At 44.7% G+C, this 27,393-nt stretch overlaps 1 protein-coding gene across 1 annotated transcript in view; it reads right to left on the bottom strand.

Moving 5' to 3' along the window:
• PPP2R2A (protein phosphatase 2 regulatory subunit Balpha) overlaps window positions 1-27,393 on the bottom strand; it is a 511,441-nt gene that overhangs the window by 174,563 nt on the left and 309,485 nt on the right. Inside the window, exon 7 of the mRNA XM_078666610.1 lies at window positions 7,901-8,065. Coding sequence (XP_078522736.1) covers window positions 7,901-8,065 — 165 coding nt within the window. The remainder of the gene's footprint in view (window positions 1-7,900; window positions 8,066-27,393) is intronic.

Here is a 27,393-nt window from a genome sequence, read left to right as displayed (position 1 = left end):
TCCTCCCTTGTGGTGAAGTCACTTGGAACTTGCTACTCCTCCTCCTCCTCCTCCTCCTCTTGGGGGTTGTCTCCTGGCTTTTCCTCTGCCACGAAAGGACTGCTTTGGTTGCTGATGCCAAGATTGGTATCCGGACTGTTGGCTAGGCTGCTGTCTGTTGCCTTGTGGTTGCTGTTGCCCTGTTGAGAAGACCACCTTCACATGGGTCTTCTGAGGTTAAATCCTCCTCCTTTGAAGATGCCCCTCTGTAGCAGGGCTCTCACAGCTCTGGCAGTTTCATTGTCCTTTATTAGCTGTAGGGACTCTACCTCACTTCCAAACAGGGCGTCTCCTGTGAAGGGCTTATTGATTATGGAAGTTGGTACTTCCTGTTTCAAGCCTGAGGTTCTGACCCAGGTGTGCCTTCTTAGTGTTGTACCTGTGCACATTTGTCTGCTGAGTAGATTGGCTGCTTCTGGAGCGGATTTCAGACAGGTGTTTGCTACGTTTTCCCCCTCCTGTATGATGGATTATGCCCTTTTCTTATCCTCCTCTGGGAGTTTGTTCATTAGTTTCCCAATGTTGTCCCACTGTTGGTGTTGCTGCCTCCTTTTCCATCTTCCTCTCCACCATGTCTATTCTCTTTCTTTTCCTATCTTGAGGAGGAATAGTGGAGGAATAAGCATTTCTCCTCCTCCTTGCTGTGATAACAATGACTAAGTCCGCCACTGTGTTCCCTTGAACGTATATAGGGTTGCCTTGTGGAAGGTTTGTACTTTGTCCCTTGGGGTTACACCCTTTGCTGAGGCAGGTTCATTGAAAGCCTCCTTGCCCTGGTCCAGAATGTTTGGCAGCATTGGAAGGTATTGTGTACCTTTCATGGATGGTGCTAATGTTTCTAGGAGAAACAGGAGTTTCCTTTAGCCTCCTCTGAGGGGTCACCAAGACAATCAGCTGCTCTCTTGTTGAGGCTGTTGCAGGTTATTTTGTCTGGTGGCGAAGCCTTCGAGGTATAGCTACAGACCTCTTTTTCAGGGCTGTGTGTCGAGGTCGTTCCACTCTTCCTCGAAAGTTCCCTTAGTTTCCTCCTCTTCTGGAGCTTTGAGTTATTTGACGTCCTCTTCTTGAGGTTCAGGGTTTACCAGATCTTAGAGGGTATCCTCATCTTTCTCTGCGGCAATGGAGGTTTTAGCAGGAATACTGAACTCCTTTAGCACCTCAAACTTCTCCTTTCGTTGAAGGAGTGCTGCCATTTCTGCCTCTAAGCATTTTTTCCACCTACAGAGCCCTTTCGGGCATCTGAAGCCGGGGAGATCCTCTTCTTGAATGTGGTGGATTCTGCCTCCGAAGGTATGGTCTTATCCTTCGCAGCCCCTCGTCCAGCACTTGCCTTCGGTTTCAATGTTCTCCCTTAGTCGGTATACCTGGAATGGGATCCAGGGGGCTCTTTCGACCGCGGCTGACCCTCAGTCGTTTTCTTCAACGACTGGGCTGCCTTTTGTATCTTCTTTTTGAGGCCCTTGGTATCTGACGTGTACGTTTTTTTTTTTTACCTTTTCATTTTTCTCAACGTCCTTGTTCATCCTTTTTGCGGTACGCCTACTCTCCGTGTCTCCTTCAAGGATCTCTAATATCTTCTGTGTTCTGATTCTGCGGTGACCCCATGTTTGTCTTCATCGCGAGAGACCTAAGCCCCTAAGCGCTACCTGGTGCTTCTGACCGACTAGCATCGCTACATGGTGCTCCTGTCGGTGCTTTCGACAGGCCATGAGTTTTCTACATGAATACAGCGCAGGCCTTGCAGTCCTTGTGATCCCTCTACAGGTAAAGAAGTCGTGTGGATCGCATTGCGCAAATTTGTGGTGTTCATTAGGGAAAAATTTGAGGGGTATTTTTCATGGCCACTGCCTTGCATTATTCCGTGGCGCCGCCTGACATTATACAAGAGAAGGACCTAGCACCAAATGGTGGTCGACGACGCCCAATGAAAAAAGAAACGGACCGTTCCAGACCCAACCACTAGAATAGTGGAATAATGCACAGAATGTGAATCCAGAAAAAGATTCATGCTGCAAAACCTCATTCATTAGTCAGATTACATAGTGGGGATGATGGGTGAGTCAGTAAAGAATCTGCAGCTAGAGTTTCTACCAGATAAGGCGTTACTGAAGGTAAGTCACGTGCTCATCTGGTAGACTTCAAGCCGCAGATACCTTACATTAGAATAGATACCCAAGCAATAGCTCTGCAAATCAAACTAAAACCAGTAAGTCCCATAGGACCGAATGGGCAAAATGCTCATCCGAAAGACCGTACTGTCCAGGCAGTAGTACTTTGTGAACATGTGCAGTGAAGCCAATGTTGAAGCCGGACAGATGTTCAGGACCACAACTCTGCAAGCTAATGCAGTTGTCACAGCTTTAGCTCTGGTAGAATGAGCACACAAGCCCTCAGATGGTTATTTGAGCAATGCTTAGCATATTTTTATACAGAGCATAATCCATTTGGAGATGGTTTGTTGCTGCGCAGCCTTCCCTTTCTTGGACCAAACGTACCATACGAAGAGTTGGTCATCCACCGGAAATAGTTTGTGTGGTCAAGGTAGAATGGCAATGCTCTTTTTGGATCCAGACGGTGGAGTCTCTCCAGTTCCTTAGAAAGAATGAGGCAGGGGGAAAAAGGTAGGAAGGGTGATAGTCTGGATTATGTGGAAAGGGGTGTCTACCTTAGGGAGGAAGGAGGCACGTGTCCAGAGGACCAGTTTCGAAGGATAAAAAGTAGTGTCAGGCAGGCACACAGCTGAACCTCCTGGCCGATGGGATGGCCACCAGAAACGAGATTTTGATACAATAATAACCGAAAAGGCAGTTGTGTAACAGGTCAAAAGGAGCATTTATCAAGAAATTAAGGACCAGGTTCAAGGCCATTGGAGCACATGCTGTGCATCAATTTGTAGTGGTTTGTTTCTACAGTAGTGGATGGGTTGAAGAGCATTGATTTGAAAACAGAAGTAAGACCTTATATCCTACTTGTGCTTTCTTATACATCTGAATATCTACACAGTAGTGTCTTGTGAACATGCACACTGACGATTAACTAGCTGCCATACAAACGTCTTGTAAAGAAGTATTTGCTAAGAAAGCAATGGTTGCTCCGTTCTTTCTTGTTGAATGTGCACCAGGAGTCTTTTGTAGTGTCTCTTGTGCGTACATATGGCACAACTGAATGGTCTGAACTATCCATCTTGCAATTGTGTTCTTTGTAACTGTTCTTACTAGAAAACTATTTGCAAATGACACAAAGCCGTTTTGTCTTTCTGTCCGACTCGGTCGTTTCGATGTAATACATTACCGCAGGTCTTGCACCTAGAATGTGAACTTTTCTTTGTGTGTCTCCTTGGCTTCTGAAAGAAACTTGGTATCTGAACTTGAACTGTGATATATCCCTTGGCATTAACTGTGGGTGGGTTCCCATGACAATTCTGTCCTTGTGTATTGGGAAATAAGGTTCTTTTAAGGTGAGTGCTTGTAATTCAGTAACTCTGCTTAGTGAGATAATGACCACTAAAAAGGCTGTTTTGAATGTGAGCATCTGTAATGAGCCTTGTGTAAAGGATCAAATGGTGCCTTCATCAATTGTGTGAGCACTATATTTAAGTTCCATGTGGATGCTGGTACCTTTGTTGATGGTGACATTCTCGTTGCTCCTTCTAGAAAATGCTTTTTTTACTGGTGCTGTAAAAAACTTCCCAATGTGGCCTCTTGTATAAGTCACTTTTGCTGCTAATTGAACCTTTTAAAGATGCATAAGTCTGTTTACATTTCAGAAGATGTGTTAAATACTTTAACACTGTCTTATCTGGTTTGTTCGTTTTTAATAAAACTTCTTTAAAACACCAAGTGAATCTCTTTTCCAGTTAACTATAACACTTTCTAGCTCTGGGATTTTCTTGCTTACCTAAGGACAGAGATTAAATTATCTGGTAACTTTAAAAGTCAAAACTCTAAGTCTTCAGAAGCCATGCTGCCAGGCTTAACTATTCTGATTCTGGGTGAAGCAACCTTGCATCTTGCATAGACAGCAAATCAAATCTGTTTGGCACTTTCTGAATATTCTTCTGGAATAGTTGTATTAAATCTGAGAATCAGGATTGCCTCACCCACTGTGGCACGAATAGCATCAGGATTAATGAACAACCTCCCAAGTGACCTTAAATACTTCAATACTTGCTAGTGATAGCATAGCAACGGGTCATTAACTCATGATTTCTCAACACAAGGATTTAAATTGCATAAAAAACTTTTTTTAATTTTATTTCATTATTCTCTTTTAAAAGCAATCACATAATCTTAGTTTATATTGTCACATTATTTTTAAACATTGTTTTTTACAATATATCAACAAGTTTCAATAGCACATTTTCTTATAAGGATTACAATCTGTGCAGAAAAGTCTTCATTTGTACACATTCTTAAAAATGTTCCTCTCATGGAACCAACACCAATGTTACTAACCAAAAATGTATACCCCACACTGACACCTAATTCACATAGTCAACACTCCTATCACTGACACATACTACACACATTCACACTCCCGAGTGCAACATCGCATACATAGATTAAAAAAACTCAGGGTGGGAACATCAACCTTCAGATGCTATGCTGATGGCTGGGGCATCATACTTTAACGTCGACGTACGTTTCAATGGACATGACACATTCTTTCCACCTTCAGCAGGACCTATTCGGTTTTTTAATTATTTTTTTCTTCTTGCAGGTGAACCGTGGGGATTCTGTTGCTTCTTGCTGTAGTATCGTTACACTCCATCCAGAGTGATAATGGACCCTAACTGGTGATTCTGATACAGCAATAACTGAAGTTTATCTTGTAGGTTAAGAAACCGGTCTCTTGAAATCCTGAGAACCCAGGTCACTGACATGTTCCAACCGAGTATTTCAGAATACTGACTTTTTAAATTCCAATTAGCAATGGGCAAGGTCGAACTGGGTCAGAAACTAGACCCTGGCACCACAATGAAGGCACCCCCACTAGGGACATCTAAAGCAAAAAAAAAGTGCCTCATGCTCACAAATTAGGGCAGCTTTAAATTTGTAAAGACACACTGTTTAAGTGTCTTAACTTATAGAAGACAATATGTGTTTGAGCTTGTTTCAGGCAATGTTGGTTTTAATATCAGGGTAAACCACTGTAAAACCGGCCGAGCAGACGATAAAACTTGCCCACAAATGCCATCCCAAGACTTTTGTGACAAAATCTCCACTGAATTGATCTTAAAAATGAAAAAGATTGAAAATTACTTCACGGAGAACATGCACAACACCACAAACATGGATAACACCACAAAAATACACAACTCCACCATCAGAGAAAGAGATCCAAATAACTCTCCATCAATGTACACGAAATACAAATACACCGTCACAAAAAGATTTCCTCAATATTATCACTTCAGCCAGACCATAAGTATCACCATCAGACCCAAAAGTGCAAGGAATCTTTAATGATCTGCTTCGCTCAACCTGTGCAGAGGTAGCAAGATGCCAACTCAACAAGTCCCCGGAACTAGGTTCATTCCCACCTGAGCTCAAAACCTAAGACATCAGACCTCCCCTCAAAAAGAAAAACATCTAACCTTCTGATCCATCAACCTACAGGCCCATATCAAATGGATCATTTCAGGGGAAAAAAATGAGAAAGCAGTGTATACTCAGCTCTGTAACTTTACCAACCATGATGGCTTACTGTCAGACCGTGAGTCCGGTTTCAGACCAGGCAGAGGTACAGAGTCAGCCAGCATATTCATCTTGAGTGATCTAAAACTCAGTGGGGAAAAACATAGTAGCTGCCTCAAAACCTCTGGATTTATCAGCTCCGTCTGACACTGTCCACCACCACCACACAGTACTGCAAAGACTTCACACTATTGGAATCTGTAACTGCTTTAAAATGGATTGCTTCCTAGCTCACAAAGTGTAGTCTACCGAGCCTTTTTCACATCACCCCCTCACACACAACCTTGTGGCATTCCTCAGAGGATCATCATATCCCCTCTATCAATATCTTCTTAGCCCCCTTACCAAATCTAATAATTCACTCACCTGTTACAACAATGCATATGGCACCCAAAACATTTTTTAAATGAAAGGCCCGAAGACCGCCACAATTCAAAACTTGACTTCCTTCGTGCCATAAAGACATGGATGATTAATAACCACCTAAAGCTCAAAGCTGCAAAGTTAGATTATGACATGGGAAAGCTACCAGCGTACCACAATATGTCCGAAAGAACTTTAGGCCCCTCTGGCAAAATCAAGAGAAGTTAGAAACCTAGGAGTAACCATGGATTCAGGATTATCCTTGACAGTATGCTAATAATGCCACAAAGACTGCCTTCTACACAATGAAAACACTACCTCAGATTTGGTGCTCATTCATTATACGCAATTCACCCAAGAGAATGCATGACTCCAGTCCTGTAATCGTTCCAGTGGCTACCTATAGCTAGAAGGGCAATGTTCAAGGCATTCTGCATTTTCTAGAGCCTCCCAAGGAAAATGACCACTATACCTATAAGTTAAGTTCAGGCAATACAAACAAAACAGGACATTGCGTTCAGGTATGCACCACTTATACCGTAAGAAACTCATAGGAAGCACTACTTTCTCAGAACAAGCTGCCATGCTCTGGAACTCGATACAGGTGACATTCTAAGCATCCAGGAGCAAATACACTGCTGAAGACAGTTGAAAACATGGCTTTTTCCAAGAGAACTACACCACGGCACAGCTCAGTAGCAGAATCCACAAAGGCAATCATACCCTTAAGCTTAATCTTTAGCTTACAACCCACAGTTTGTAAACAACCAAACGAGCAAACTACTTTCGATATGCATGGAAGCTAAGAAGGACTGATCAAAGGTTCGCCTGGGCAAAATATGGCTATGTAAGTTCAGTTATAACATTTCTGGCCCACAATAATACAAAGACCATAATACATAGAGGTCATTAGCCAAATGTAACTTATACCTCTTACATTAGAAACATCTGCTACAAAGGTTGTCCATCACCAGTACAGTACTGCAAATAACCAGCCATCACCAAATGAACAGGCACGGAACAACTGAAGAGATCTGGCAAGCACTCTTGGACAAGGAGGTCTATATTCGAGTCCACCTATGCAAGTTCCAAATATCTATACACTATGACTACTTCTTTATATCTCACAATGTCAGATATTGGATGATAGTAACAATGCGCATCCCAGCAGATCCCTCCACTTCCACCCCCCCCCCCCAACCCTGCTAGCTCAGGACACAACTAAACACACAATATCAACCTAGACAACCCAGTGCAGTAACCTGCCAGGCAAACTAAAATCGTAAGAAATACCATAAAGTGACCTGTAGAGCTGTACAAAGCTCCCAGCATACTGAAACCATAAACGTGCAATTCAGTCTCTAACACTTCATTATCTGCTGCACTGCGTCACTTAACACGATAACTGCACCACTCATGTCATGGAAACACTTACCACATAAAATGACAACAAAGACAACACCCTTCAAACCACACACCTTATATGGCATAGCTTGCTGACCATGTATGCAAGCACTTCAGTGTCCCACGTAGGGGTTTTAGCCACTATATGAATGCTGTAATACATAACACACAAAGAAACTGACAAAAAGGGAAGCCAGCAAAGATGTAAGTGTTGCACAAAACAGTATTGCATGCCCACGGAAAGCAATTGTAATGCACAGTTACATTCACTATAGTAAAAACTAAACCATGATGCACATTAAGTACAGAGAAACCCAAAGCGTTTTTAAGACCATACTTGTATGTAGGAAATGATGGTTTTCAAAAAGTTATTTAAGAAACACTGTTTTATGACTCACGTTTCGAGTGCCTGTCGCAGAGTGCTGCTGCCCTCATGTCACACAGTCGAATAGTCCCTTTGCTGCTGCTGTAAACAAAGGTGTTACAATGGTGTGGATGAAACTCAGCAGCAGTAATTACTTCCGTCAGTTCTTCCATGTTGGCAGGCTTAATATCTACAATATCTAGAGACACCTGGGTAAAGGAATTTAACACAAAATGGCACACCAAACATGCTACACCTTCAAAGTGTACAAAAAAAAGTTCTCAGATCATCCTAAGTCCAGGAATTCATTACAATTACGACACAAATGTAGAAGATATATATGGAAAACATTTTCACAACATTTATATTGGTAAACCGGGACCTCCCTAAATATTGCAACTATAACATTCACTTAACAGATTAGACAACTCGCTAGCAACATAGGAATAAGTTACATCCTCACATACTGTTATGGCTACAGCAGACAGAGGTGAGTCTTTCACAATGCGCTGACGGAGTATTATAATTGAAGTCTGTGGATTGGCATTTTACACAAAAAAGATATGCTCAAAATAGAAGTCAAAAACACACACGCTGCAACAAAGCTCCACCTGACAGATAAAAATGACATATCGTAAAGATTTAGGACTTTCCTTAAAATGGAAGACTTGTGTGAACATTTTGTCCAAAGAGTCGATTGTAAATTATTAGGTACTCACAAGCAAAACCTCTATTTAAAAAGCATGCATTTATCCAGCTTCAAGTACTCACTCCTATGACTAGTCAATCTATTTCACACATAAAAACACAGAAATAATTAGAAGAAAACTAAGGGTAATCTAAACATGGACATCTCAAAAGGCATGGGACAGAAATAAAGAGAAAGACGCAGAGGGGAAAGTCATAGGGAAATCAATGACTTTCCCAAAACATGGGAATTTAGTGAAAGGGTGGTAGCTGGCTGGTAGATCTGGACTTGTGTGGCTATTTTTATTTTTTAGTAATGATGCGATTGAACAACTTTTTAGCCCTTCCTACACAGGTCAGCGGACAATGATTATCATGTTATGCAAAGAGGTATAAAAAACGTCAAGTGAACTCCACAAAGCAGGTTAGAGTAGGGCCAGATAATTTTCCGATGCCAGCGCCTGGAAAATGTTATTTGTACTCCTATTAATGAGATTTTGTTAGAAACAAGTCTTGATATTCTTTCCATTTCTCTTATGAGAATTGTTTGGTTATTGCTCTTGACTACTAGCTCTTCAGAGAAGCATGTATTTACTGATCTTTTTCAATCTGAAAAGCAAATCTGACTGCAACATTTTTCATGGCTTTATTGTAGCTCTCCTGTTATGGTAATTTGGGTTTTCTCAGGATTTTGCTTATTGTGTCAGCAACAGACATGACGGAAGGATTTTTCAAGAGCTTACTGTGGGGGTGATAGAATTTTCCCTGGTACCTGCGAGACATACGTTCGGAACATCAGTTGTTCAACCTGCTCACTTGAAAGGGATTTTTGCACTCACTTTGGTTCTGATATTACCAAGCTAAAAACTGTTAGTTTCGCTGTGTGCGAAGCAAATAGATAGCTGATCTAGGTTGTGTTTCAATATCTTCTTGTGAGAACGGAATTCCTTAGCATTTCCCAAGCTGAAGTTAAAAACACAGATTAAGACATTTGCTGCCTAGACTAATTGTTCGGAGGTAAAACTCAAATGACTTGCACAACAGTTTTCTTTCAATCACAGAGGGAAGAAATTGATGTGGAGGAATTTGATTTGCAATAGCCATTTTTGACAAGCGAATTCAAGTCTTTTCAAGGAAGAGTGCCACATACTAAGCTTGTGCTGCCCGTTCCAATATTGGGGTAGCAGGTTGATGGTTGCCGGTTGTTGACCATTCATCTCAGCTTCTGAGTTAAAGGTAAGGCCAAGATCTAATTCAGATAAGTACCAGTGTTGAGGCTATGGGGAGCAATCGACCTGCTATTAAGCAGTAACTATGGTTAATATGCAAGTGGATGGTAGGGTTGGACGATAGGTATGAGCTTATTGCTTTGAGTCAGCGTATGCTACATTTTAATTACAATGGCAAAAGTTGCAAAATTCAGAACTTTGTGTTATGCAAAATTTTGCATGACATATTTTCATTTCATTTTGGCCTTCAATCAGAAAATGTATCATGAGAAACATTTTCTTTTGGAAATAGACTCCTCCCGGTACTGTGAGGATCCTGTATGGCTCGCACAAGAAAACAAATAAACAAGCACTGGTTAAGTCAATAGGCCCATCCTTTGGAATCGAATGGCTATGTAAAGTCTTGAAAACGCCACAAAACAGATTGTGGAAGACTTCTCACAAAACATTTGTTTCCACTACAATGATGGTTTTTCTGAATATTTTCTTTAAATTTAATCTTCAAATCCTTTCCAAAGCTGAAAAAACAAACAAGTTCTGGTTTTACATAGAAAAACATTTACAATTTAGCAGCCACATATATATTTCTAGGAGGTGAGTAAGCAACGGGTGGGGTAAGATGGAAATCTTATTCAGACTAACAAGCAAGAGTGCAACGGTGAATACCTAGCTGCTTTACAGTGACCGCCTGATCTCTAGGTGGTGCATGTTGCACCCTGCCTCAGAACAGTCTTTGGTACAGACAGATGAGCTCCGCCTCTGAAGGTACACATTTTGAAAGTTGATGACAAAGTGCTTGGTTTATATTATCTTGGTGGTTATGCTCCACTGAGCAGGCCCGGAGAGGTCTGTGTAGGCTCAACTAGGCCCATATATAGTGCAGCAGAAATAAGAGGACCACGTTCAGGTTCCAAATTGAGGCACTCAATACAGACCCCTATTTAGAGGGACTGCTGGATAACGACAGGGAGTTGACTGCATCAGAAACACTGACAAGGACATGTATGGATTTCAAATGAGGTCAGACAGGGACTTGATGAGAGTGAACCTACCATGATGCAATCAAGGTTCGATGATGGTACCATTTCAAAGAGAGCAGACTCCCAAATAAATCGTGATATGGCCATCAGCATAAAACCAATGTCACCGGGACACATTAAAGAACAAATTACGTATTACGGTGATGCTCTTTCTGGTGGATACTCCATCTACCTTCAAATTCATCAGCTTGTGCATAACCCCAGGTGTCGGACTAGATTCAGAGATTATTCTCAGCATTGATCCTGCGGGCCAATATGGCGTCGTACTGTTCTGAGTCTGCTTCATCCCATCCCAGCAGTGATGTCAGCGCCACATATAGGCACCGCTCACCAGGCTGATGAGCGTTTCTTTCTTGACTCTCCACACCATCGTGATACAGAGCTATTAAGTGATCAAATAGGACAGTGTTTAGGTCTCGAGTCTGGAATATTTATGGATGGTGATAGAACTCCATTCCACAGAATGGGGAGTTGCAAGAGCAGCGAGGCATCTAGGGTTAGATAGAATATCCACCAGAAAAGCATTACATAAAGTAAGCAACTTGTTGTTCTTATGGATACTTTTAACAGCAGATTCCTTGCCTTGTGAATAGATGCCAAAGCAGTAACTCTTCTGGTGGTGGGTCTGTGGAATGGCACAAGCCAGAAAACAGTGCAGGACCAAGCAGACAAAGACTCCTTCCTGCCAGACTTGGCTATCAAGGTAGTGTTTCGTGAACTTACGGAGTGACGCATTCATCCTACCCTGACAGATGCCCAGAACAGGCACTCCCAGGTGCCATTGTAGTGGCCTTGGCTCTGGTCAAATGAGCTCTATGATCTTCAGGGGAATGCTTTTTAAAGAGGGTAATCCACCTTCATATGGTCCTTCCCTGCAGTGCCTTACCTTTTTGCTCCAGTGAATCCCACAAAGGAGTTGATAGTTCATCCAATGGTCTTTGGTACAATCGATGTAAAAACACAAACTCTTTTGGGATACCCCAGCAGTGGAGTTTCTCCTCCTCTTTCGCGGGGTGAGTTGGAGAACCAAATGCTGGAAGGGTGTTGGCTTGTCGGAAATGAAAGGGCAGAAACCTTTCCACAAAAAAGCTACTCTAGTCCACCAAAACAGTTTGTGAAGACAAAATGTGGTGCAGTGGATGACTAGCTTAATCACATGATGAGCTGATGTCATCACTGTGAGTAAGAACGTAAAGATAGTTAGGAGATGCAAAGGAAAGATGTGTATGAGCTGAAGTGGAGTACACATCAGGAAGGGGAAGACCAAATTAAAGCTCCACTGCACCATCACAAAAGATTTAGGTGGAAACTTATATACCAGACCTTAAAGGGAACTCATCGCAACATGTGATTTAAATAAGGATGGGTGGTCCACTGCAAGTATTTGCTGGACTAAAGACAGTACAAAAAGTAAAACATCTAACAATGATATGTGTATGTGGGTTAGGAATTACACCTGGCCACAAACTTGTCCTGGAACCCAGTGAAAACAGATTTCATAGATGGACTACTGGTCGCCAGAATGACACTCTACTTCGGACGTGAAATCAAAGGCAATCAACAGAAGGTGTAGTTTGCGCAGGTCAGGAAAGTATTCTGCCCTGCTCCTGCGACAGATGAGTGGAATCTACAGCACTACATGCAACAAAAAGATGCTTACAGGGTAAGTAACATTCCCTTTATAGCATGTACGGCTGTAGCTACTAATGCTGGTTATAGACTGAAAAGCAGGCCTCCTGTAAGTGGTGGCTAGCCAGAGGGTGGGGCAGAGATTTGAAACAAAGTTCAGAGGGCAGCCTGACCAACTCTGGCTTGTTCCCTTGATAGCATGTCCACACAATGTTTTGTAAAAGTGAGCGGAGTGGACCAAAGGGCAGCCTGGCTTTGCAGATGTCTGCTATGTGAATATTTCAAAGGAAAGCCATAATAGCACCCTGTTTGCAGCTGGAAACAGGGGGCAGGTGGGTAGGGTTCTTTTCGCTTTATTATAAGAGGTTTGAATGCACTTGACGATCCACCGGGTTATCCTTGCCATTGTAATGGCATGTTCTTTATGGAGTTTGCAGAGGTCTACAAACAACTGTTGTGTCTTACAAAAAAAGTTTGGTTCTGTCAATGTAATACATAAAGAGCAAGTTTAACGTGTAGAGGGTGGAGTACTCTTTCAGCTAGTGATTCAGGTTGCCTGAAGACTGAGAACTTCAACAGATTGGTTGAGGTGGTAGACCGAGACCAATCCTCTGGCAAAAACTTAGGATTGGTTTTAAAAAACACTGTATCCTTGTGGATTTATAACTCACTGATGCACCTAAATGAGGTAATTGCGATAGGGAAGGCAACGTCCCATGGGATAGTGTCCTCTTTGGGATGACCTGCTTGAGGCCTTCAATGAAGGATTTGATAACAGGGATTTTGGAAACTAAGAATGTTTTCAGTTTCACATGTATGCTGCAATAGTGGACAGGTGTAACCTAAAGACCAAACCTAACTTTGAACGAGATAACAAATGCCACTTCTTCACTGCCACAACAGAATCTTCACTAACCCTCTCATCCTCCCCATTCTGTGGACTCTAACCATTAATAAGATCCTATGTTTAAGAATCTGCACATTGTTGTTGGAGCTTTGCGTCTGGGGGGAACGGTAACAGTGTCAAAAGCAACTAACATGCAGAGGTGGTTGCTGTATAGATTCCGCTCGTCACTTCTGGAGCAGAATGATGTCAGTGTGGAGACGCACTGCTTACCACCTACAAGCGTGTAGAGATACTGCCGAAAAGTTTTCAGATTCAATCGGACGCCTGAATAATATTCAAACAGTGAGGAATATTCAAACAGTGAGGAATCTGCGAGTAGGTGTTTATCAGAATAGATAGCATCTAGCATATCAAAGGTGTTATCAGATTGTTAGAAAATACCTACAGACGGAGAAACGGGGGCATGTGTAGGGAGGACAAACATAATTGGTGGTGTTAGAAAAACGTTTGCAGGGCACCTCCAAGACTCTAAAAGTGACCTTCAAGTTAGACAAAGATCTATGTATGCAAATTCTTACACCTTAACTGTTTCTGTAATATTTTTTGTGCTTAAACGCAAAGCACTCTTTCGCCAGTATGGCCAAATCTGCACTTCGAAAATACCCTTGATGTATAAACAGACAGTACATCGGGAAAGCAGCCGAACTGAGTCTCACTTTAAGGCTCATTCACAGGATTTTTATTTTGGGTGGACAACTGTCCTTTTCAAGGAAAAAACGCAACGCTCATTATGGTGAACTCTGAGTCACTAAATTAACTTGAGCTCAATTCCCTGGTATCTGTGGCACAGAGCTGAAAGGCATTACTTGGGGCAATGTGTAAAATATTAATTGCAATACCAAAACAGTAATTAAGTCAAACTGCAAAACAATAAAAATCTAAATTCTGATTAGTAAGTAAGAGTAAAATGTAATAAAATGCCACCAAAATGACAAATCCAATAAAAGGGAACAGAAGATATGAGTATTTCAAGACTTAAGGAAAATTGCAATGAAATCATAGAAGGAGCAGGTCCAGTCAGGGTGTCTCTCAGATCACAGACAGCAGGTCCACAACGTGTTCCGAAATGGATGCCTGGAGGTGCCCCATTTATGTCTGGAACAAAATAGAGCATGGGGTGACATCCTGGCACACCCTAACCAATGGGGTAACTGTTCACGGGGCCAACTCTACCCACTTTTTCAATAGTACCTGTTGGACTTACAGCAGAGAGGCCCGAAATGCCACATGCTAGGGCCTTTTCAAGATGGCGAAGTCCACACTAAACTTGGGCGCTAAAGGTGTGTTTGAGGAGTGCAATACAGTACTCCTAGAGTCGTCCCGAATCTAGCATTAAATACAATTTGAGGCAAGCACTGTGCCCACAAATAAACCCAGAAACTGAAGCCTGGAAGAGCATAAGCAGGGTCCCTACAGCAACCAGACATTGGATACACAAGAACTGTCTTGGCATCCGATTTTCTCCCTTCCAAGCATGCCCCAAGTGTTACATATAGCTCAAAAGATCTGTCAAGCAGGATGTGACACTGTAGTGTCAAAAAAGATTACCACAAACCCTGCGCTGCATATTATGTTGAGTCATCTTTGCCCATTCAGGTCACCCTTCTTGAAAGGCATTTTGCACATTATAACATCTATTCAAAGCTGAGCACAGACTGAATGCTGGGAGAGACTAATGCTACTTAGCCTTCTGACTGTTCAGGCAGCTCAAGGGTAACTTTCTAAAAGTTACCCTTACTTAATATTCTTCCCCATTGAATTGGATTTTTAATAACTATTAAAACGTGGTTATATATATATATATTTTTTTTATTCGTCCCATTCCAGAGATACAGTATTAGTACTTATATCTACACTGGTTTTTTAAATAGAACAGCCAGGCCTTCCACAGATAAAACAGATTTTAGGGCCACGACACTGACTCTAGGGACATAGTAATATTAATTTTCTACATGTCCCAATTTTTAAATAACATGCTTTCTACCTCGTGGGATGGAAGGCTCACATAAGGATGACGATTATATGTATAAAAGATTTATATTTTTTTTTTTTACTGTTGAAAGTGTTAATTTGGATAGGTTGAGATTCAAATTTTGCTCTTATATAGTCAAGCTAAAGTGGCTACTAACCTTCGTTAACACTGTATTTGGTAGACACATGATCTAGCGGCAGATTCCTTACCTTTGAACTTCCAGGCGTCAGGCTGGATCTGGAAGATTTTTCTTAGCAGTACCCATGCGCACCAGTAGGTGGTGGTTGACGACACATGACATCGTCGACGTCATGTTAGTCGTCGTCGTGACATCGGCGTCGTCAATATAACCGGCACGCTGACTTCAATACTTTTTACGACTTTCCACGCCAGAGGCGCAAAACCATGAAGTGACTGACCATGGTGTGTTACAAAATGAACAGCATGGGCCCTGAAGGGGAACAACCCTGACTCTTATACCCAATTTCACAGTGCAGGGAGGATTGGTGTGTCGGTAAGGAATCCGAGACTAGATCATGTCTCGACCAGATAAGGCGTTACCGAAGGGAAGTAACTTGTCCATCCGATAGGGACATCTAGCCGCAGATTACTTACCTTCGGACAGATACCCAAGCAATATCATTGCCGGAGGGACTACGGAACGGCTTAGACCAGAAAATCCTACAAAACAGAGCAACCAAACAGGCCTTCTCTGCGAACCTGGATATCCAGGCAGTAGTGTCTATCGAACGTGTGCAGGATGCCCATGTGGAAGCTTGGCAGATATTGGAAACGGGAACACCACATTGAAGAGCTGTGGTGGCCGCTTCTGCCCTGGTAGAATGGGACTTAAGCCCTTCATAGGGATCTTTCTTTAGTAAGGCGCAACATATTTTTATATAGAGGATAACCTATTGGGATATAGTGCTCTTCTAGACAGTATGGCCTTTCTTTGCACTCACATATCCTATAAATAGTTGGTCATCCACTCGGAACTCTTTGGTTCGATCGAGGTAGAACGATCACGCTCTTTTTGGGTCCAGACGATGGAGATGCTCCTCTTCCTTGGAAGGGTGCGGGGGTGCGTAGAAGGTGGGCAGGGTAACTGACTGTCCTAGATGAAAGGGTGTTAACAGTTTAGGCAGAAACGATGCCCTTGTACGGAGTACCACTTTGTCCGGAAAGACCGTCAGGTAAGGAGGCTGTGAAGACAGTGCCTGCAGTTCACTTATCCTCCTGGCAGAGTTTATTGCGACCAAAAAAGCAGTCTTAATGGTGAGCAACCGCAGAGTGCAGTTACGAAGCAGCTCAAACAGTGCACACATCAGAAAGGTGAGAACCACATTAAGGTCCCACTGTGGCACAATAAAAGGTGCAGGAGGAAACACGTGGGTTAACCCTTCAAGAATCTCTGCACCAGAGGAGATTTGTAAAGAGAAGGATGAACAGGTTGCCGACAAAAAGAAAGGGCCAAAAGGTATCCCTTAATGGTGCCCAGAGCGGAGCCCTGCTGGTCCAAAGAAAGTATAAACAGAAGGACTTGCAATAAGTACCGATTTCGTGGAGGGATGCCTGGCTGCCAAGATAACCTCATACTTCAGGAGGGAGTTCAAAAGTTCAAAAGCTGTGAACTGTCACCGCTCAATCTCCATGCAAGGAGGCAGTGTGTGGAAAGGTTCAGGTGGAGAACCCTCCCCTGCTGCTGCGACAGAAGATCCTCCCGAAGGGGCAGCCTGACCGGAGGATCAATGCTCATGTCTAGAAGCTCGGGAGACCAAACTCTCAGTGCACAGTCCGGAACCACAAGAATAACTTGCGCCCGGTCGCTCCTGATCTTCTTGAGCACTCTGGGCAGGAGTGGTATGGGCAGAAAGGCGAATAGGAGGCCTGAGTTCCACTTGCAGCTAAAAGCGTCGCAGAGTGAGAGCCGCCTTGGAAACGCCAATGTGCAATACTGCTTACATTGTGCATTCTTTTCGGAGGCAAATAGATCTAACCAAGGCTCTCCCCACTGCTGAAAGAGACCTTGTGCCGCCTCCGTATGGCGATGCCATTCATTAATTCGCAAGGCATCTTTGTCTGAGCTCGTCCACCCTGGCATTCAGAGAACCAGCCAGGTGTTGAACCACCAGGGAAATGTCCTGTTGTTCCAGCCATGTCCAGAGACGCAGAGCCTCTTGACAAAGAGGCAACAAACCCCCTCCACCCTGTTTGCTGCAGTGCCACATGGAGGTAGTGTTGTCTGCAGACACCTGAACGAGCCTTCCCTTTATTGGCAGCAACAAGGCTTTTAGTGCCAATCGCATCGCTCAAAGCTCCAACAGATTGATACAGAGCTTCGCTTCTTCCGGAGACCAGAGCCCTCTGATCTCCACCTTCCCCAGATGGCCACCCCATGCAGGAAGGGATGAATCCGTCACTACTGTGAGGTGTGGGTGGGGAAGGGAGAGGGGTCTGTCCTTGAACCAATCGCAGTCTTTTAGCCACCACTGCAGGTCTCTCGCGGTACCCTCTAAAAATCTGAATCAGGTCGGTGAGATTTCTTCAAAGCTGCGCCCATTGGAATTTCATGTCGCACTGCAGAGCTCGCATGTCCCACCGTGAATGGGTGACTAGCAGGATGCATGTGCAGTGCTCGGTTGTTTATAACACTTTGGTTTGCCCAGAGTTTGTGCTTTGAAAATACACTGCCTATGCATCGAGGTAAGATAATAGTGCCTATAGTTAACTGGCAGTGATTCACTATAATGGGCCAAGCAAAATAAACCCCCCCCCCCCCAAAGTCCTGCAGCCAGAGGGTCAGCCAAACTAACGTTATTTACTCCAATTTGTGGTACCCAAGATTCTGGCATCGGCACCCAGGGAAGCGTCACCACCTCAAATTAGGAATAGCGCCCCAACTAATTCAGAACAGCAGCTTCTGGAGCCAGCTGCTGCCGAACCCTCCACTGCACTGAACACAAGTCTCTATGACAAAATTACCCTACCACCTCTTGCTGATAGGCCATTTTCTATAAGCTTTATAGCTATTGTTTTCCTTACGTTTTCCGGGATGATTATAGCATCCGGGTCATTTTGTTGGAAACCTGTAATGTCAAAACCTGGTTGGTTTGCATTTACTGTATCTCTACTGTTTTCTTCGTCACTATTCGACATTTTGTTGAAAGTTTTTGCAGAGCAAGTTTCAAGGAAATAAAGATAAGGTGCACAATATATTGGAACACTGTATCCTTAAACGTTGAACAAAACCAAAAACTAATAAATAGGATTTTTCGTCCTACTCACTTTAAGGCGGATATTTTATCCTTTAACCCACTCCAGACGTCTATTGGAGTATTTTACGGGATAAAGGGGTCTCTGTGAAAAGCACGACTAGCGTTAAATTAGCGCCTTACCAAACATTGGGCGTCATGTTGTGTAGATCCTATATTCCCAATAGGCTCTGCGCATTGGAATAATGTATCCTATAGATGTAACATATTTCTTATGTCTACTAGGTCTCTATCGAATATATTAAACTTAATTGTGAGTGCCAGCTAGCTCAGAGGTCACTAGAAACTCTAGAGTTCACAAGAAGGGATTTTGTTTCTGACAACCGCATAAACATGACAACTTTGTTTCCCCAGCTAAAACTGATCTTCAGAGTCGTGGATACAATAGATAGATATTTTACTCAGTCATTCGTGCATGCTTCGTTTCATCAGAGGTGCAGAGAAATAGATAGACAGGCGTTTTCAATAAAAGGATTTATTGAACAGTCTTCTTTCTCAAGCATAAGAAATGAACTGCTACAATCGTAAGACTGGTTGCAAAATATAATGCATAAAGTAAAAAAAGTAGAATAAAATAATACTTTAAGAGCATTGTATGGTTCCTAAACCATAAATACATACATAAATAACAAAGGCTAAAAAGTACTCAACTGGTGCTTCTAAAATACGCCTACCCCGATGTACCTAAGCTTAGTACGAGGGAAGTAGTAAGCGAGGGGTAGCATTAATTTAGTATTCCTTTGCCAGGAATCTATCCAAGATTTCTCTTAGGGTCTAATCAGCTCCGTACCTTGGTTTTAGAATGAAGGTCAATCTCAGGACTCGATTTCCCAACAACCCGCAAGGGTAGCTTAGAAACACTGGAGCTGGATTTCTCGGCAGGAGAAAAGACAGCGTCTCTCTCAGTGCGTCTGCTGGAGGATCGGCTTCCTTCGGCACTTGCTGTAGCAGGATGCGTCGGGCAAGTAGATAGTCTAACTGCTCCAAACCACCGTGTGTTTGCTATGGCAAGTATGGGCATATTTATACCTTAAAGGTGCCGAGTTTGACGTAAAGGTGGATATAATAACGTCAAAGAGTCTCAGTTCTTTGAAAACTCCATGAGTTCTTGGACAAGTCAATATTCGAGCAAGGGGAAGTCCCTAGCTGCTGAAGCAGAGTTTTCCAAGAAATCGTTGTGGATTTTCGGAACTAGTGAAAGTAGCCCTGCCGTATTTGGACTGTATGAGCTATGTCTAAATAGGGTTATGATTTCTATGCCTATATAAGGATATGGTGATTTATATCTATATAAGGGCATGAATCGGGAAAATTACAATAGGGTCCTAAAATACTATACAACAGCAAAGGGGAATCAAATCTTAGCGAGAAACAGCCTCGGCGGGTACTACCTGCCGCCGCTTGGAAGTGCACAGCAACGTTTGCGAGGCCCCTTGTCTATGTGGGGCACATGTGTCGCTGCCACCTGCATAGGTTTGAGTCGAGGTCTGTCAAGTTGAATGAGCTCGGCCACATTCATTTAACTCGTACCAAGTTAGGCAGCATAGCGAAGAAGTCTTTCAAAACCAACCACTCCGGTAACATGGAGTAACAGCTGAACCCGGGTTGTGCATTGGTGACATTCACCTTCGGTTCTTAGCAGGTTAACTCGTGCCCTCGGTCTGCAGGACACTTCTGTAGAGGACAACAATAAATGCTTTAAACGAGACCATCTCCGGCGCACGCTTGCACATTGTAACTTGAGGGACATGGATGTCCACATCACCCTTAAACCAAACACGCACACATGACCACCCCTACCCCCCCAAGCGAATAGTAAAATAAAACACATGTGCAAACCCTCAATCTGCAGGATGCAACCACCGCTGCGCTCGCTATTAGTGGCGAAAACAGAAAGGGAAAGCAGGGAATTGTAATCCAGACTGTAGCATCTAATGCTACAATCGCTCGCCAGACAGCCGCCGCGGTTACGACAGAGACTTTACTCTTTTTGAGACGGCCCAATTGGATGGGCTCGTCTGACTTCCTTTTGGCGTAAAAAGTTTAGGATAAGAAACCTTTTACGCCATAAGGAAGTCAGACGAGCCCATCCAGGTGGGCAATCTCAAAAAGAGTAAAGTGTACGTCACAAACACCTCTTTCCCAATGGCTGGCCACCATTTGTTAGTTGCTGGTATTTGTGTGAGGATCTATAGCGCCGGGACGCTCTATGAGCAGCTGAGCGCTTTACAAAACCCCCAGTAACATAACATTTAGCATAAACGGTGATGCTGGCCAATTGGAAAGAGGGGCGGAGCTTAAAGCCTTCTAGTGAAATTTCCCCAATATCACTAAATCTCGCCAGCGAGACTGAGCATGTGAGCAGTCTTGGCTTTGACCTAAAAACAAGTGTGCAAACACTGAGGCAGTTGTCTGGTGCAGTGGAATTCCACATGGAAATTATCTTCCTCAAACTTTTAATTGGGGCCTAGGTCAACAAACTTAGGTTCCCGGGACCACTGCCAATCGCTAGATCAGAGACACACCTTTCTTGCATTCAAGTATTAGACACCTAACACGAAGATGGCATTGTCTTTGTTAAAGTGACTGTAGAGTGATGAGGAATAGCAATACTGTGATACAACAAAAAGAAGCCTCCAAAAAGTGGTACGTCAGTATGATGAATGCAGGGTTGAATAAAGTAAAATTACTCCTAGGAGGTATACTCTATCTGCTATTGTCACCGATTTCAAAGGCAGTCAAGACTCCACAACACTGGCTCTAGTCCTACACCACCCAACAAGCAGGCAGAGCTGAACAACTGGGTGGTGTTGGAATACCTATGAGAGGGTCAAATGTTAAATACAAATTGCAATCTCAAACAGCTCAAGCAGTCAGCCATTTTAACAGAACAATGCATCCATACAGACAAGTAATCTAGATTTGTGCCGTAAATGTGCTAATTTTGCATTGTAGAATGATCCAAAATACCTTGATATCAGTTAAGAGATACTAAAATAGTAAAAAAAGATCTACAGCTCACATGCCTCAAACACTTTGTTTTGCAAACCAAAAACCTCTAGACCTAAACAGTTGGAGATCACGCCGGCGTACCTACTAAAAGATGTGACACATTACATCGGGCTCCACAGACAGTAATGAACACTGGGCCCTGCTAATTTTTAGTGACTTATTACTGCTTAGTGACCACAGAAGCCGTATTTTGAGTCTTACTAACCGTGGCAGCGCAGTTCTAATTGCACAGGACTTTGAAAGCTCAGCATGCATCTCTGGAAATAGGATACTTGAGCCACTTTATGCGTGACACAAGCATCTTTGAACAACTACTAGAGAAAATTCCACCACACCACCTTAACTCCTCTTCTCTTAGAGGCATGATTCCGCCGGTTTAGGTACCTCCATAAAACAGCACAGCAGATAGTGTATTCACTGGACATGCTCCTGTGTAATCTGCCTAGATGTAGAAAGACTTGGCCGACAGACAGCATAGGAAAATTAACTTATTCAGGAGCCCTCATGGCATTTGTTGAAATCAGAACAGACTATGGTCTGCCTGCAGGGCAGTTTCTAGCAAACATGGCTCTCAATGTTGCAATTGGTACATGGGATAAATCGGACAACAAGCGCTCGTAATGCTGCACTCGGTATATGGGATAAATCAGACAACGAGCCAGAAACAGATAACACTTTAAACATACGGCTAAAATGGGGAAACCATCAAGACACAATATCACATATATATGGAGCACTCAGGAGGGGAGAAGGCTGTGGATCCATCAGACCTTAGAACTAAGTGGCACAGTAACCCTGAACTGAAGCTCTGATGGCGACTAGCTAGCAGGCTTCCACCATATATCTAACGTCTCCAGAAATGCACACATTAAATTTCAGCAATTCAACTATGTGCACAACACGTACCTCATGCTGCCAGACTGTGCTAAAAGCTTACTAATGTACCTCATAATTGTTCTAGATCTAGCGCAGATGAGATCAGATTTTTATTTTTATGACCTGGGAATGTAATAGGATTCAGACTTTTTGGAGCTGTATTCATGAACTGGTGATTAAACGGAGTGATCTATCACATCAAGAGGGGGGAAAGGGAAGAGGTAGTGAACCACTTGACTTCCTTATCGCAGTATTAAATATCAAAAGGGGAGAGAAGGATCACTTGTACCCGAGTAACCAGGGTTCAATGTGCTTTCTGTATTTCGAAGAAAACCCTCAATAACATACACAGGTCGTGAGGCGGTATATCTTGATTCTCCGCCTTGTTTAGAGACATTCTAGCATCATCATTGGGTTTCTTTTTTCATGCCATCCTCCATCAGAAGGGAAAACCACTAGTTGTTTCAGTAGTGATCAGTTATAAAAAGTGAGGGTGCTCAGGTGAGGTGAATTAAAAAATGGTTCAATCAATCAATCAATCAATCATGCCATTTGTATAGCGCACTACTCACCCGGGAGGGTCTCAAGGCGCTTGTGGGGAGGGGTATGCTACTGCTCGAACAGCCAGGTCTTGAGTTGTTTCCTGAAGGCGAGATGGTCCTGGGTCAGCCGAAGGTGGATGGGGAGGGAGTTCCAAGTCTTGGCAGCCAGGTAAGAGAAGGATCTTCCTCCGGCGGTGGCTCTTCGGATGCGTGGTACGGCTGCGAGGGCGAGGCTGGTGGACCGTAGCTGGCGGGTGGGCGTGTAGAAGGTCAGGCGGTCGTTGAGGTACTTGGGGCCCCGGTCGTGGAGAGACTTGCGTGCGTGGGTGAGGAGCCGGAACGTGATCCTCTTGTCGATGGGGAGCCAGTGCAGGTTCCTCAGGTGGCTGGAGATGTGGCTGCGTCGGGGGACATCCAGGATGAGTCGGGCGGAGGCGTTCTGGATGCGCTGGAGTCTTTTCTGTAGCTTGGCTGTGGTTCCGGCATAGATGGCGTTTCCTTAGTCCAGTCGGCTGGTGACGAGTGCCTGGGTGACAGTCTTCCTGGTCTCGGTCGGGATCCAGCGGAAGCTCTTGCGAAGCATACGCAGGGTGTTGAAGCACGATGAGGAGACGGCGTTGACTTGTCTGGTCATCGAGAGGGAGGAGTCCAGGATGAAGCCCAGGTTGCGTGCATGGTCGGTTGGCTTGGGTGCGGTGCCCAGGGCTGGGGGCCACCAGGAGTCGTCCCAGGCGGAGGGCGAAGATCCCAGGATGAGGACTTCCGTCTTGTCCGAGTTCAGTTTCAGGCGGCTGTCCTTCATCCACTCTGCGACTTCCGTCTTGTCCGAGTTCAGTTTCAGGCGGCTGTCCTTCATCCACTCTGCGACGTCTTTCATCCCTTCGTGTAGGCAGGTTCTGGCGGTGTTGGGGTCTCTGGTGAGGGAGAGGATCAGCTGGGTGTCGTCGGCGTAAGAGATGATGTTGAGGTTGTGCTGGCGTGCGATGGCTGCGAGAGGTTTCATGTAGATGTTGAAGAGGGTGGGGCTGAGTGAAGATCCTTGCGGGACGCCGCAGATGACTTCGGTGGCCTCGGAGCGAAACGGGGGGAGGCGGACTCTTTGTGTTCTTCCGGCGAGGAACGAGATGATCCACTCCAGTGCCTTCTCTTGGATACCGATGTTGCTGAGGCGCTGGACTAGGGTGCGGTGGCAGACCGTGTCGAACGCAGCGGAGAGGTCCAGGAGGATGAGGGCCACTGTTTCCCCCTTGTCGAGCAGGGTCCGGATGTCATCGGTGGCTGCGATGAGGGCGGTTTCGGTGCTGTGGTTGGCTCTGAAGCCGGACTGCGAGGGGTCGAGGGATCCGTTCGTCTCGAGGAAGGCGGTCAGCTGTCTGTTGACGATCTTCTCGATGACTTTAGCAGGAAAAGGGAGGAGCGAGATGGGGCGAAAGTTTTTGAGATCGGTGGGGTCCGCTGTAGGTTTCTTCAGGAGGGCGCTGATCTCGGCGTGCTTCCAGCTCTCCGGGAAGGTGGCGGTGTTGAAGGAGGCGTTGATGTTCCGGAGTTGGGGTGCGATGGTGGAGTCGGCCTTGTTGAAGACGTGGTGTGGGCAGGGGTCGGTCGGTGATCCGGAGTGGATGGTGTTCATCGTGCGGGCTGTGTCTTCGGTGGTCACCGTGGTCCAGGTGCGAAGGGTGGCGGTGGGGGGGCGTTGGTTCGACGGTTGGGTGCGTGGGTGGGGCGCCGAAGCGGTTGTGGATGTCGGCGATCTTGCGGTGGAAGGGCGAGGGAGTCGCAGAGGTCTTGTGACGGAGTGATGTAGTGAAGAGCTCTTTGCTGTCGTGGGCGTTGTTGTCCAGTCGTTCCTTCAGGGATTTCTTCTTGGTGGTGCGGATGAGCTGGTGGTGCTTGCGGGTAGCGTGTTTGAGGGCGGTCATGTTGTCGGTGGTCCGGTCGAGGAGCCAGGCTTTCTCGAGGGTGCGGCAGGTCTTCTTGGAGTCCTTGAGGTCGTCGGTGAACCAGGATGCCTTCTTGCTTCTGGGTCTGCTGCTGGTTGAGACCTCCTATTCACTAAATTGCATCTTTATTGAGTTTGGAATGAAGGTGAATAAAAACAGTGGTGTGCTTTAAGGGACAAGTTATTTGTCTCAAAGCACTACGTTGTCCATATTAAGAGTCGACATGTTTTACCCGGGCACCGCAGGAAGAGCAAGCACAAGTCGTGCTTGGTATCCAAATCAGGCTAATATGCCCGCCAGCACCCCGAGGAAGTCATAAATCGTGGACACAAAGGTACTAATTGAACTTATTACTAGTGATATACCAATGCTGTATTCACAAGAACTGTGACAAAACACAGTATCAAAGTTTTTGTAGGTCCTGATGAAGGCCCCCCCCCCCGACTACAAGGGGCTGAAACATGTCGACCCTACATAGGGACAACGTAGTGCTTTGAGGCTGCAGCTGGCCGGATGTGAAACCAACTCTACCTGTGGGCCTTCTGTTAGAAAATCCCCATCTACTGAAAGATCCCCTGAACTGGACTGTTCAAATGGCATTAGCAGTGTCGTTATCCTTCTTTAACTGCTCTAGGTTATCAATGACTTCTTGCCAGAACAGAGCATCGCCTGTGATGGGCATGCTGATAATGGAGGCTTGTACCTCTGTTTTGAGTCCAGATACCTTGAGCTAGGTATGTCTCCTGAGTGTGGTCCCAGTACACATCTGACTACTGGCCTTGTCTGCAGCATCAAAAGTGGATTTAAGACAGGTATTAGCAATATACCTTCCTGGATCATGGTTTTAGCCCCCGTGGAATACTCCTCTGGGAAATCCTGTATCAGCCACTCTATCCCATTGTCAGTGTCCGTAGCAGTTGAGGGCATTGCTGTTCGCTATCCTCCACTGTGTGGCTGCTTCTCTCTGACTCTTCCTTCCCACCAGGTCAAGCCTTTTTCTTTCCCTTTCCGGTGGAAGACCCGTTGATGTGGGAGCATTCTTTCTTTATCTTGCAGTGGAGACAATGATTGAGTCTGCGGGGACTTTGCCCATTAAGTATTTGGGGTCCTGAGTGGAATGCTTGTATTTTTTCTCCACTCAAAACGGTATAGCTCTTTCTTGCAGTGGCCGGTTCACGGAATGACACTTTACCCTGGTTGAGGATACTAGGGAGCACTGGCAGGTAGAGATTTGCCTTTTATGAGGGCATCAATGTCTCCTGTAGAAAGCATGTTTCTTCTTTCTCCTCTCCTAACTGCACTCCATAGATGTCTACAGCCCATTTGACAAGGCTGTTGTAGAGGGATAGGCCATCTGGGAGTGAAGGTTTCGAGAGATAGCTGTCCGCCCCTTCTTATGGGGACTTGGTAGGGTGATCCTGAGATGTGTCCTCGAACTGGCTTTGTTCGCCAAACCCTGCTGATTTCTCGACTTCCACGAGCTTGTAGAACTCCTATGGATCTGGGGTTTCCGGGCCTCCATGCCTGCCTGGTCATCCAAGTCAGTTGTGGATGGCCTTGTTGACAAGTGAAACTCACTCAAGGAGTCATTGTACGCCTTTCTTTGAAGCTGGGCAGCCATTTCAGCCTCAAGTACTTGCTTCTGTCGCTTGACCTCATGCGTTCTTTGTTCAGTGCTGCGCATGTTCTCTTTTTCAACCTCGAGGCCTCTCCCGTCCCAGATTCCTTGCCCTTCCTTCTTGGGGGGGGAAGTGTGCAAAGAAGGTCTTGTCGACGATCTGCCTCCACCACTATCTTCTTGTCTGAACCCATGTGGCTCTTTGTCTGTGCTAACCTTCGATATAGAGGCCGCCTTTGAGTCCCGGGGCTTGGTGTATATGCCTTTCACCAGTCTGGTTACCTTTAGTCGCTTCTTCTCAGAGTTCTTCGCCGCCTTCCTCGACGCATTCCTTTTTCCGGCGCAGACTGTGGAGTCTTGGCCATCTGACTCATCTCCTTGTGCCGTTTGGCCTCCGACATTCTGTTTATCGTCACGGAATAAGCTGAGGCCTTTAAGAGATTCCTGTGTCTTAGGTGTGCCCGCAACGGTGTAATGTTCTAGCCTCTGTTGACGTGGTACCTAAAGTGCCTTTGGAAAAGCTCGGCACAGGCCTCGCAGTCCTTGTACTTGTACTTGTGATCCTTTGGCAGACAAAAGATGCAGACTTAGTGGGAAATTTCTTTGTGAATATGTGGTGAAAGTTGAGGCAGAACTTGAAAAGGATTTTTTTTCAATGACCCTCTTCTGAATCCCCCCTCTTCAATCTTCGGCCACGTGGTGTGGGTGGGTGGGAATCGGGATTGAGAAGGCTCTCCTTCTCTGCTCTTTAAATCTTCTTGTGGTCTTCGGTGTATTTTCATGATTTCTCAAATTCTAGTCTT

The sequence above is a fragment of the Lissotriton helveticus genome, chromosome 11 (assembly GCF_964261635.1).
Source record: "Lissotriton helveticus chromosome 11, aLisHel1.1, whole genome shotgun sequence".
NCBI lineage: Eukaryota > Metazoa > Chordata > Amphibia > Caudata > Salamandridae > Lissotriton > Lissotriton helveticus.
The sequence above is the reverse complement of the archived record's forward strand: the minus strand, read 5'-3'. Positions and strand labels throughout refer to the sequence as shown.